Genomic DNA, 12,789 nt, shown 5'->3' with positions numbered 1-12,789 from the left:
TGACTTTTCTTCTTTTTGTGAGCTGGGTTCGTATATTTTGAAATTGGATTAATATGGAATTTCTCAATATATTGTACAGAGTAGAGGGATAGTAACGTGGAATGGGAAGAATAATATTATTTTAGTATTTGGCTACTTTCTTTCCAAAATATCTTTACATATTCACAAGTTTTAATAATATTTTTATTTTTATTTTTTTTAAAATATTACCATTAATTTAAGAATCAAAACTTTATTTCAAAAATATTCTTTAAACTTTTTAAAAAATTTATTAATGTCTTTGAAGTTTTGAAAAAAGTTTGAGAGTTAATAATAAAATTTTTGAAAATTGAAGGATGTTTTTAAAAATAAAATAAAATAAAAATAAAAATATTTTAAAGTGGATTTTTTTTTAACTTTAGTACTAAATATTAAATATTTGAGAATGAGACGAAAGTTATCTTATTTATAATTAAATAAATTACAAGGAGGTGAGTAGAATAATAAATGGAAAGATATAAGAATGGAAATATACACAGGTAAATATCTAGATATTTATACATAATAAAAATCTTTAATAGTTACCTATTTTTATTTATTTTATAATATTTTTTCCTAAAGTTTATGGAGTGGTTTCGTAAATGTACAAACTCTTGCCAATAATATATAATCGTTACAATAATATAATCCTTACTTTTATAAAGCTTGTAACTCGAAGAAACGGTAAAAAGGACAGTGTAGATATAATTATTTATTTAAAGGATTATATTTGAGTGGAATTCGTCACCTACTTTGACAATAATTGAGATCATTGTACTAAAATTGTCTTTCTTACAAAAAAAAAAAAAAAGAGGTAAATTTTATTGATTAACACTAAACTTATATTAATAACTGTCACACCAAAAACAACACTATACAATATTTTTATTTATGAACTTTATTCGACAGACAGACGAGGACTTAAAACAATTTCAAGCGGAGCTTTTCTAAAAATAATAAATCCAAAGCCTTCTTCCATGTCAAGTAATTTTTCAGATGGCCTACCAATATCAAATTCATGAAGTAGGCTTGCAAGAGTAAGATGCACAAGTTGAAGGGCAAATGACATTCCAGGACACATCCGCCGACCCCTTCCAAATGGCATTAGTTGCATATTTTGTCCTTTCATATCAAACTTTGTGTCGTTTGTTAAGAATCTTTCCGGACGAAATTCACAAGGATCCTCCCAAACAAGTGGGTCTTTTTGCAGTTTTTGAACATTCACTAAAAGGCGTGTCTTTGCAGGGATATGATAGCCTGAAATTGTGCAATCTTCTACAGATTCATGAGGGATTAAAAACGGCGCTGCAGGATATAAACGTAATGTCTCCTTCACAATGGCTTGGAGATATATCAGATTTTTAATGTCGGACTCTTTTACTTGTCTTGATCTTCCAACTTTTTCATCTAATTCAAGTTGTGCCTTGTTAAGTGTTTCTTGATTGTTGAGGAGTAGGGAAAGAGCCCATGTCGTAGCAATCATGGTAGTGTATCCACCCAACATCATCGACTACACAATATCATAATTTAATTTGTTATTCATTAAGAGTTAGTTCATGTAAGGAATGAGCTTCGGATACATATGCTTACCAAACAAGTAGCTTTGGTGACTGTATCCGCATCAAAGCCACATAACCCTCCGTCGTCGTCGACAGCAGAAAGCATGACATCCATGAAGTCTTGCTCCTCTGTTTCCACACCACCTTCACCCCAATTCTTCTTCTTCTCTCGATGCTCTTTGATCCATTTAGTAAGCATCTCATCAAGCACCTTAGTCGTCTTATTCATGGCCTTCTTATACCCTCCCAAATCCAACCAACTTAGACACGAAAACGAGTCTGAAGGAACAAATGCCGCAAACAGTTTAAAAAAAGCCCTCAACGCCTCTCTGTACTGCTCCGCACCATTGCCTTCGAAAACAGCGCTGAATCGCTTTCCAACCACCATCCTAAATATTGTATTCAAACTCACATCCCCAAACCACCTCCTCATCTCAACCCTCACTTTCCCACCTGATCCCTTATTTCTGCTGTCCGCACATAACTCATACAGTTTCTCGATCGAATTTTGAACCTCACATATTCTAATGTGTTGGAGCTGCTCGAGGCGATGGTTCGTCAAGAGTTCAACTGTGGCTAGTTTGCGCACATGGCGCCAGTATGGACCGTAGGGGCTAATTCCCAAGGCTGCGTAGTTGTAGCCGAGCAGCTCTGAGGCAACAACTTTTGAGCGGGAAGCGAAAATTCTGTCGTTTGTGGTGAAGCACTCTCGCGCTATTTCCCAACTGCTCACGACAAGGGCTGTGTTCACGCCCAATTTTAAGGTAAAGATAGGTCCGTAGGCGTCGGCCATTCTGGCCAAGGTTATGTGAGTTGGCTCTGTTGCACTTAGTTTATGGAGATGGCCAATCACTGGCAAACGACCGGCGGCTTCCGGTGGAAGTGTGTTGTTGGTGCGATGAGCGGCGGATCTCCGAGAAGTTATACGAAAGAGAGCATAGAGAAATAGGAGAAGGGGGAAGGTTGCAGCTAAGATGTGAGTAAGTTCCATTTGTGATAGGCGTGAGTTTTCCAGTTTGGAGTGGCTGAATGGACATGGGATATTAATAGTAGTGTGGTCATTTTGATCCTATTACATTGTTACATCAACAATAATGTTACCAATTATTGTTATATATTAATCACAAATTGTTACTTTTATTTTATTTTATGGGAAATTTTTTATGGTTGTTTAATAGCCCGACAATCTTTTTTTTTTTTTTTTTTTTTTTTTTTTTCTATTGTCGTTACAATAATGAGAGTTAGTTGGAAAACTTTACATCATGGATCATTATTGATGGTAATCTTTTTCATTCTATTTTGTTTTTTAGTATGATATTAATAATTAATAATACATAAAATAAATGTTTGATAATATATAAAATAAAGAAATTGATCGTAATGACCTACCTTTCGAGCTGTGGATCATTATTGACATGGAATATTTAAAAATATGTATAATTTAAATTTTTTAAATATGTATGCACATAAAGGAATTTAATTTAATACAACAATGTTCAAAAATACATTACAAAATGACAAATTGCAACGACTCACACACAAAACATGATATAGGTAGTTCTTAAAATCTCGAAATACAAAAATCAAGGGTTCGTAAGAGAAATATGTTAAAAGGGGTTCAAGACACCGATCTAGCCCAAAACTCATTAGCTCTTAGCTCGTGTGCGTCTCCACCTCAACCGCTCCATCATACCTTATTTGAAAATTTTAAAGTAGTAAGGATGGGTATAAAAAATATGCACAATAACTAGCTTCCTAGTAGTTCATAGTTCGTTATTAAGTTTTATTAATCTTAATTCATTCGTTCGATGTCTTATTCTCATTTGGGGGTTTGTTCTCAAGTTTACATTCTTCCTAGGCTACACCCTATAGTTAATTATTCTAGTTTTCTTGGTTCTTGGTCTTGTATGGACCTCCATCCCTCGAAATATTATTCGGTTCTCTAGGTCTCCTTATTAGTCGTTTTGGCTAACGTTATGTGCAAGTTGGTTCAGCCGTCTTTCCACCATCTCCGGTGGCCAAAAAAAGGTGGAAATTTGGGATCTAGAAAGGGAGGGAAATCTAGTTGAATTATGTTACTTACTTTTATTTATTCTTTAGTGTTTTTCCATAAAGTTTGTGGAGTGATTTCGCAAATGTACAAACTTCTTACCAATAATATATAATCGTTACAGTAATATAATCCTTACTTTTATAAAGCTTCTAACATGAAGATACCTACTTTATTAGGCTTAGATAATTGTTAATTTAAAGGATTATATTTTAGTGGAATTTGTCCACTACTTCAACAATAATTGAGATTACAGTTTTAAAACTGTCTTCTTTCCTTAATTAACGCTAAATTTATATTAATAATTAATAACTACAGTATACAACCTTTTTATTTATTGTCCTCCACATAATTTTAAAAACAATCATGAACTTGACTCGATAGACGATAAACGAGGACTTAAAACAACTTCAAGAGGAGTTTTTTTAACACCAGTCAACCCAAAACCCTCTTCTTCCTTGTCAAGTAATTTTTCAGATGGCCTACCAATTTCAAATTCATGAAGTAGATTTGCGAGGGTAAGATGCATAAGTTGAAGGGAAAATGAGATTCCAGGACATTTTCTTCGACCACTTCCAAATGGCATTAGTTGATGATTTTGTCCTCTTAAATCAAATTTTGTGTGGCTTATTAAGAATCTTTCTGGACGAAATTCACAAGGATCCTCCCATACAAGTGGGTCTTTTTGCAGTTTTTGAACATTCACTAAAAGGCGTGTCCTTGCAGGAATATGATAACCTGAAACTATACAATCTTCTACGGATTCATGAGGGATTAATAACGGTGCTGCAGGATATAAACGCAATGTCTCCTTCACAATAGCTTGGAGATATGTTAGATTTTTGACATCAGACTCTTTCACTTGTCTTGATCTTCCAATCTTTTCATCTAATTCAAGTTGGGCCTTCTTGAGTGCTTCTTGGTCGTTGAGGAGTAGAGAAAGAGCCCATGTCATAGTAATTGTTGTGGTGTCCAATCCACCTAATATCATCGTCTACGTAATATCATGTTGTTCAATAAGAGTTGGTTCATGTAAGGAGTGGGTTGGGAATAAAGTTGAAATAAATATGCTTACCAAACAAGTAGCTTTGGTGACTGTATCGCCACCAATACCACATAACCCTCCGTCGTCGTGGACAGCAGAAAGCATGAGATCCATGAAGTCTTGCTCCTCTGTTTCCACTCCACCTTCACCCCAATTCTTCTTCTTCTCTCGATGTTCTTCGATCCATTTACTAAGCATTTGGTCAAGCACCTTGGCGGTCTTGTTCATGGCCTTCTTATACCCTCCCAAATCCAACCAACTTAGAAACGGAAACAAATCTGAAGGAACAAATGCCGCAAACAGTTCAAAAAAAGCCCTCAACGCCTCTCTGTACTGCTCCGCACCACTGCCTTCGAAAACAGCGCTGAATCGCTTTCCAACCACCATCCTAAATATTGTATTCAAACTTACATCCCCAAACCACCTCCTCATCTCAACCCTCACTTTCCCACCTGACCCCTTATTTCTGCTGTCCGCACATAACTCATACAGTTTCTTGATCGAATTTTGAACCTCACATATTCTAATGTGTTGGAGCTGCTCGAGGCGATGGTTCGTCAAGAGTTCAAGCGTGGCTAGTTTGCGCACGTGGCGCCAGTATGGACCGTAGGGGCTAATTCCCAAGGCTGCGTAGTTGTAGCCGAGCAGCTCTGAGGCAACAACTTTTGAGCGGGAAGCGAAAATTGTGTCGTTTGTGGTGAAACACTCGCGCGCTATTTCCCAACTGCTGACGACAAGGGCTGTGTTCATGCCCAATCTTAAGGTAAAGATAGGTCCGTAGGCGTCGGCCATTTTGGCCAAGGTTATGTGAGTTGGCTCTGTTGCACTTAGTTTATGGAGGTGGCCGATCAGTGGCAAAGCACCGGCGGCTTCAGGTGGGTGTCTTTTGTTCGAGCGATGGGCGGCGGAGGATCTCCGAGATGCAATACGAAAGAGAGCATAGAGAAAGAGGAGAAGGGCGAAGGTTGCAGGTAAGATGTGAGTAAGTTCCATTTGTTGTGGGCGTGAATTTTACAGTTTTGAAGGATTTATTTATATTGGATTTAATATTTAGGTATATTTTTTTTTAACATTCTCTAAAATTGAGACTTTCGAAATTTCTTGGCCGCCTGCGTGTTTGTATTTTTCTTTCATTTTTCAAGCAGACTTATCCTTCGGATTGGAATTTTGTTGATTGTTATGCGCATCATAAAATAAAAGGACCGCAGATTGCCTTGCCTCCGTTCTTTGTTGACGTGTCAATCTCTAGATCACACAACTACTTACCTATATCTAATAACCATTTAGTCTCTATATATAGCCATTTATTATGATTTATTATATATGACCATTTAATAACAATTTATTACATCATAAATGTCATCTACCCTACCGTTAAGTAGGATAAATGTCATTTACATGCCATTAAAATAAGTAGCGGACTCCATAGTCTAACACTTATATCGTTATTAATTTAAATTTTTGATAAAGACTTTTTTTCACTCTAGTATTAGAAAGATCTAACCTTACCAAATAATCCATAGACGTAATAGATATCTCTATCATTCAACTTTTAATTGTTGGGTTGCTTGTATTTTTGTATTTATGATTTCTAGAAGTGAGAATTTGGATTATTTGTCTAGGATGGATAGTGACAAAATATATATATATAATAAACCATTAGAAGATTAACATTCTAAGACTGGTCAATCCTACACTCTCTTCCATGTCGAGCGGTTCATCCGATGATCTCTCAATTTTAAACCCATGCAGAAAGTTTGCAAATGTGAGATGTATCATTTGAAGGGCAAATGAGATTGCAGGGCACATCCTTCGACCATTTCCAAATGGTATGAATTGTGGACTTTGTCCTCTAACATCAAAATCCTTCTGGCTTGTTAGAAATCTTTCTGAACGGAATTCACACGGCCCCTCCCAAACAACTGAGTCTTTTTGAAGCTTTTGAAAGTTAACTATGAGGCGTGTCCCCTTGGAGATGTGGTAGCCAGCCGCTGTGCAATCTTCTATAGATTCATGAGGGACTAACAGTGGTGCAGCAGGATACAATCGAAGAGTTTCCTTGACAATAGCTTGGAGATATGGTAAATTTTTGACATCAGACTCTTTTACTTGTCTTGATCTTCCAACTTTTTCATCTAATTCGAGTTGGGCGTTCTCGAGTACATCTTGATGATTGTTGAGGAGTAGAGAAAGAGCCCAAGCCATAGTAATTGTGGCTAATACCATATTCTACACCAATTTGAACAAAAGGTTATATTAATCCATACCAAATTTGATTAGAACATGAAAAGACAGAACTTACCAAGCATGTAGCTTTAATGACGGTATCGGCATCGTAGCTGAAGTGTTGTCCATCTTCTTCAACTCTAGAAATCATCACATCCATGAAGTCCTGCTCCGCCGTCTCCGCTTGGCCCTCGTTTCTTCAAGCTAATAATACATAAAATAAATGTTTTGTAATATATAAAATAAAGAAATTGATCCTAATGACCTGCCTTTCGAGCTGCAGATCATTATTGACATGGAATATTTAAAAATACGTATTTAATTTAAATTTTTTAAATATGTACGCACATAAACTAATTTAATTTAATACAACAATGTTCAAAAATACATTACAAAATGACAAATTGCAACGACTCACACACAAAACATGATATAGGTAGTTCTTAAAATCTCGAAATACAAAAATCAAGGGTTCGTAAAAGAAATTTGTTAAAGGGGGTTCAAGACACCGATCTAGCCCAAAATTCAATAACTCTTAGCTCGTGTGCGTCTCCACCTCAACCGCTCCATCGTACCTTATTTGAAAATTTTAAAGTAGCAAGTATGAGTATAAAAAATATGCACAATAACAAGCTTCCTAGTAGTTCATAGTTCGTTATTAAGTTTTATTGATCTTAGTTCATTTGTTCGATGTCTTATTCTCATTTGGGGGTTTGTTCTCAAGTTTAAGTTCTTCCTACGCTACACCCTATAGTTAATTATTCTAGTTTTCTTGGTTCTTGGTCCTGTTTGGACCTCCATCCTTCGAAGTATTCTTCGGTTCTCTAAGTTTCTTTATTAGTCGTTTTGGCTAACATCATGTGCAAGTTGGTTCAGCCGTCTTTCCACCCGTCATTTTGGCTAACGTCATGTGCAAGTTGGTTCAGCCGTCTTTCCACCATCTCCCGTGCCCGAAAAAGGTGGAAATTTGGGATCTAGAAAGGGAGGGAAATCTAGTTGAATTATGTTACTTACTTTTATTTGTTCTTTAGTGTTTTTCCATAAACTTTGTGGAGTGATTTCGCAAATGTACAAACTCTTACCTAATCGTTACATTAATATAATCCTTACTTTTATAAAACTTCTAATATGGAGAAACGTTAAAAAGAACAATGATATTTAGGGGTGTACATGATCCGGATTGAGTTGGGTTGAGCGATTTTTCTGACCCAACCCAAAAGTTCGGGTTGGTTCGATTGGTAATCCAACTCAACCCGAAACTTTTCACAACCCAACCCAATCCAACCCTCTATTTTCGGGTTGGGTCGGTTGTCAATTTTTTTTAAGTTTTATTTATCCACAATTTATAATTATTACAATGCAATCTTAAATAAAAAATATTAAAATTCACAAACAAACACAACACAATCCATAATTATTCACAAAAAAGAAGAAAAAAAAAGGACAAATTCAATAAATAACAATACCGTTCTTGAAAATTGATTAAAGTAAAAAAAAAAATATATATCATGAAATTAAATAAACAATAAAAATGATTAGTTTAAAGATATGGTATAAAAAAAAAAAATATATATATATATATATATATATAAATTATGATATAATAATGTTATAACAAATAAGAAATAAATACATTATAATTTAGAATTACTTGTCTTAGCTTAATAACGAGTGACCTGTTAAAGATAGAGACCTAGACAATTAGAAAATAATAATTATTATATATATATAAATTATAAATTATGATATAATAATGTTACAACAAATAAGAAATAAATACATTATAATTTAGAATTACTTGTCTTAGCTTAATAACGAAAGTCAAAACATTTAAACTTATAATCCGTAAAATAATTCAAAATAATATGCATTGAACTAACCTTTGAAATTATATATATAAAACGAAGTTTTTTTTTTTAACTGAATTCGACGGGCGCGAGTCTTTTTAGACTAGCCAAAATACCACTCTGGCAAATTCATTATAAGAAATAGTTCTTAATATATATTATATATTTCAATTTATCTCGGGTCAATCCGAGGGTTTTGCCCACAAACCCGAAACCCAACCGATTCAGTTCGGATTTAGAAAAATGAACCTAATCCTACCAAAAATGCTAATCTAACCCAACCCAATCCTTGTAATTCGGATTGGATTGGTCCGGATTGTCACGTTGAATGTACACCCCTGATGATATCTACTTTATTAGGCTTAGATAATTGTTAATTTTAAGGATTATATTTTAGTGGAATTTGTCCACTACTTCAACAATAATTGAGATTACAGTACTAAAACTGTTTCTTTCCTTAATTAACGCTAAATTTATATTAATAATTGCCACAATAATTACTACAGTGTACAACGTTTTTATTTATTGTCCTCGACCTAATTTTAAAAACAATCCTGAACTTGACTCTACAGACGAGGACTTAAAACAACTTCCAGGGGAGTTTTTCTAACAACAGTTAGCCCAAAACCCTCTTCCATGTCGAGTAATTCTTCCGATGGCCTACCAATTTCCAATTTCAAATTCATGAAGTAGATTTGCAAGTGTAAGATGCATAAGTTGAAGGGCAAATGAGATTCCACGACACATTCTTCGACCACTTCCAAATGGCATTAGTTGATAATTTTTTCCTCTCATTTCAAACTTTGTGTGGCTTGTTAGGAATCTTTCTGGACGAAATTCACAAGGATCCTCCCATACACGTGGGTCTTTTTGTAGTTTTTGAACATTCACTATGAGGTGTGTCTTTGCAGGGATATGATAGCCTGAAACTGTACAATCTTCTGCAGATTCATGAGGGATTAATAACGGCGCTGCAGGATACAAACGCATCGTCTCCTTCACAATAGCTTGAAGATATGGTAGATTTTTGACATCGGACTCTTTTACTTGTCTTGATGTTCCAATTTTTTCATCTAATTCAAGTTGGGCCTTGTTGAGTGCTTGTTGATTGTTGAGGAGGAGAGAAAGAGCCCATGTCATAGTAACGGTCACGGTGTCAAATCCACCTAATATCATACTCTACATAATATCATGTTATTCAATAAGAGTTGGTTCATGTAAGGAGTGGGTTTTGAAAAGGATAAGGGAATAAAATTGGAATACATATGCTTACCAAACAAGTAGCTTTGGTGACTGTATCGCCATCAATACCACATAACCCTCCGTCGTCGTGGACAGCAGAAAGCATGAGATCCATGAAGTCTTGCTCCTCTGTTTCCACTCCACCTTCACCCCAATTCTTGTTCTTCTCTCGATGTTCTTCGATCCATTTAGTAAGCATTTGGTCAAGCACCTTGGCGGTCTTGTTCATGGCCTTCTTATACCCTCCCAAATCCAACCAACTTAGAAACGGAAACGAATCTGAAGGAACAAATGCCCCAAGCAGTTCAAAAAGATCCTTCATCGCTTGTCGGTACTGCTCCCCACCGCTGCCTTCAAAATCAGTGCTGAATCGCTTTCCGACCACCATCCTAGATATTGTATTAAGAGTAGTATTCCCAAACCACGCCTCCATCTCAACCCTCACTTTCCCACCGGACCCTTTACTTGGGCTGTCGGCGCATAACTCATACAATTTCTTGATTGAACTTTGAACCTCGGATATTCTAATGTGTTGGAGCTGCTCGAGGCGGTGGTTCGTCAAGAGTTCAAGCGTGGCTAGTTTGCGCGCATGGCGCCAGTATGGACCATAGGGGCTAATTCCCAAGGCTGCGTAGTTGTAGCCGAGTAGTTCTGAGGCTACAGCTTTTGAGCGGGAAGCGAAGATTGTGTCGTTTGTGGTGAAGCACTCTCGCGCTATTTCCCAACTGCTCACGACAAGGGCTGTGTTCATACCCAATCTTAAGGTAAAAATAGGTCCGTAGGCGTCGGCCATTTTGGCCAAGGTTATGTGAGTTGGCTGTGTTGCACTTAGTTTATGGAGGTGGCCGATCAGTGGCAAAGCACCGGCGGCTTCAGGTGGGAGTCTTTTGTTGGTGCGATGGGCAGCGGAGGATCTCCGAGATGCAATACGAAATAGAGCATAGAGAAATAGGAGAAGGGCGAAGGTTGTAGGTAAGGTGTGAGTAAGTTCCATTTGTGGAGGGAGTGATTTTTGCAGTTTGGAAGGTAAGTCTGGGAAGGATTTATATGAGATTTATTGGATTGAAGTGGTGGTACACTGGTGGGCCTAAATGAATAATAAAAATCTTAGTTTTATGAAAATTATTTGTTATTAGTATTCATATTTTTAGAAATTTCAAAAACTTCAACTTCAACTCTTTTTTATTAATACTCATACTTCAAAAATATGTTTCATCTTTCAAACTTTAATTAATGCTTTAATCTTTTCTTAAATTAAAAAATGCAGTATCCAGACGAAATGGTGAGTATTAAGTTTAATTAATACTTTGACATTGTCCTCAACGCACGAACGGTGAGTACTGTTTGTTTGTTTGTTCTTAATTTCTTGTTTGGATAGTGATTTCTTTGATTTTTTCAAGCAACCTTATCCGGTTGAATGATTGAGAGTATGGAAGGATATAGAATTTTATGGAAGATCGTATTGAATGAAAATTATGTTCATGGTTTGGAGGGAGATCTTGGCGTGTGGCATTCCTTCTCTTCTAATTGAATTAATCGTGAGAGTTGATATTGATCCACTTTGATTCATTGAGTGGGTACCAAGATTGGTGGTTCGCCATTCGATAGTTCTGGTCATAGACATAGCGCTATATGCGAAAGCTTTGAATATGAAAATGCATATATGTCTATGTTAGTTAGGCCAGTGTTGACAGAATTCTTTTTAAGAGGACAACCACATCACCTCCCTTATTTGTAGTTGTCAATCTCCATACCTTATAACTTCTTCCAATTTTTACGGTAATTTCGTAAACATCGAACCTATTCTGATTGTAGTTCTGATGGAGATAGAAAATGATAATTCTATTTGTGGTTGGTACAAAGAAATATGATAGATTAACAAATCCGATTTACTACTATATTAAGAGGATATTTTGCCGTGATAATTAGTTAGAATATATCTTATATATTTAGGAAGCTGTTAGTATAGATTTGATTAACCGTATATTTTATTTATTTACCAGATTTAATTAGATATATATTTTTCTATTTTTAGGTATTAGTTGATAGTTTGTATCCTATTTAAACGTGTAAACCTGAATGAAGATCATACTTTCGATCCCAATTCTATTTCTATTTCTCATTCTTAACATGGTATCAGAGCACCGATCTTGGTGTTCTTAAATATCAAAATTTCCTTTATGGCGGAATCAGCCAAATCTAGCTTCAAAATTTCGGATGTTGATTTAACACATCCGTACTATATTCATCACTCTGATCAGCCAGGATATTCACTTGTTCCAATCAAATTAAATGGAGCAAATTATCAATCCTGGAGGAAATCAGTTATGCATGCTCTTATTGCCAAGAAGAAAATTGGCTTCATTGATGGCACAATTGAGGAACCGTCCCAAGATGCAAATTCAACCGAATTCGAACTCTGGAATCAGTGCAACAGTATGATAATATCTTGGTTAACTCATTCCGTTGAAGCAGATATCGCTAAAGGCATTATTCACGCCAAGACAGCTCATCAAGTGTGGGTTGATCTTCACGATCAATTCTCACAAAAGAATGCTCCAGCAATTTTTCAAATACAAAACTCGATAGCAACGATGTCACAAGGAACCATGGCACTGTCAACATATTTCACCAAGCTCAAAGCACTCTGGGATGAACTGGAAGCGTACCGCACACCATTTACCTGTAATCAACGTCAAATACATATTGATCAACGCGAAGAAGACAAGTTGATGCAATTGCTCATGGGGCTCAATCAGTCTTATAAAACGGTGAGATCTAACATATTGATGATGTCTCCAT

The 12,789-nt window shown here is 35.9% G+C and overlaps 4 protein-coding genes and 1 pseudogene across 4 annotated transcripts in view; all 5 read right to left on the bottom strand.

Annotated features, from left to right (window-relative positions):
- Positions 1-837: 837 nt before the first annotated feature.
- On the bottom strand, positions 838-2,662 carry LOC111442567 (cytochrome P450 CYP82D47-like). Its single transcript, XM_023079974.1, has 2 exons — positions 1,609-2,662; positions 838-1,528 (listed from the first exon to the last, which is right to left on the bottom strand). The coding sequence occupies exons 1-2, from the start codon at positions 2,566-2,568 to the stop codon at positions 917-919; spliced, it is 1,572 nt and encodes a 523-aa protein (XP_022935742.1). The 5' UTR covers positions 2,569-2,662; the 3' UTR covers positions 838-916.
- Positions 2,663-3,991: 1,329 nt separating this feature from the next.
- LOC111442948 (cytochrome P450 CYP82D47-like) lies at positions 3,992-5,890 on the bottom strand. The gene is made up of 2 exons (XM_023080513.1): positions 4,703-5,890; positions 3,992-4,621 (listed from the first exon to the last, which is right to left on the bottom strand). Exons 1-2 carry the CDS (start codon positions 5,663-5,665, stop codon positions 3,992-3,994), a joined length of 1,593 nt encoding a protein of 530 aa, XP_022936281.1. The 5' UTR covers positions 5,666-5,890.
- A 441-nt stretch (positions 5,891-6,331) lies between these two features.
- LOC111442947 (cytochrome P450 82C3-like) lies at positions 6,332-7,058 on the bottom strand. Its single transcript, XM_023080511.1, has 2 exons — positions 6,975-7,058; positions 6,332-6,901 (listed from the first exon to the last, which is right to left on the bottom strand). The coding sequence occupies exons 1-2, from the start codon at positions 7,056-7,058 to the stop codon at positions 6,332-6,334; spliced, it is 654 nt and encodes a 217-aa protein (XP_022936279.1).
- A 2,184-nt stretch (positions 7,059-9,242) lies between these two features.
- On the bottom strand, positions 9,243-11,041 carry LOC111442565 (annotated as a pseudogene).
- The window catches only part of LOC111442569 (cytochrome P450 CYP82D47-like), a 20,843-nt gene continuing 17,316 nt past the window's right edge, over positions 9,263-12,789 (bottom strand). The window contains exon 3 of the mRNA XM_023079976.1: positions 9,263-9,281. The gene's annotated coding sequence lies outside the window, so the exon portion shown is untranslated. The remainder of the gene's footprint in view (positions 9,282-12,789) is intronic.

Source organism: Cucurbita moschata, unplaced genomic scaffold, assembly GCF_002738365.1.
Source record: "Cucurbita moschata cultivar Rifu unplaced genomic scaffold, Cmos_1.0 Cmo_Scf00005, whole genome shotgun sequence".
Taxonomy (NCBI): Eukaryota; Viridiplantae; Streptophyta; class Magnoliopsida; order Cucurbitales; family Cucurbitaceae; genus Cucurbita; species Cucurbita moschata.
This window is presented reverse-complemented; position numbering and strand designations above follow the sequence as displayed.

What these genes read in the sequence shown, in the direction of transcription:
- LOC111442567 (XM_023079974.1), bottom strand. Translation starts at nt 2,568, where the DNA reads ATGGAACTTACTCACATCTTAGCTGCAACCTTCCCCCTTCTCCTATTT. An exon ending in TCACCAAAGCTACTTGTTTG is followed by an intron (nt 1,529 to 1,608) that starts GTAAGCATATGT and finishes GATATTGTGTAG; the next exon opens with TCGATGATGTTGGGTGGATA.
- LOC111442948 (XM_023080513.1), bottom strand. Translation starts at nt 5,665, where the DNA reads ATGGAACTTACTCACATCTTACCTGCAACCTTCGCCCTTCTCCTCTTT. An exon ending in TCACCAAAGCTACTTGTTTG is followed by an intron (nt 4,622 to 4,702) that starts GTAAGCATATTT and finishes GATATTACGTAG; the next exon opens with ACGATGATATTAGGTGGATT.
- LOC111442947 (XM_023080511.1), bottom strand. Translation starts at nt 7,058, where the DNA reads ATGGATGTGATGATTTCTAGAGTTGAAGAAGATGGACAACACTTCAGC. An exon ending in TCATTAAAGCTACATGCTTG is followed by an intron (nt 6,902 to 6,974) that starts GTAAGTTCTGTC and finishes AAATTGGTGTAG; the next exon opens with AATATGGTATTAGCCACAAT.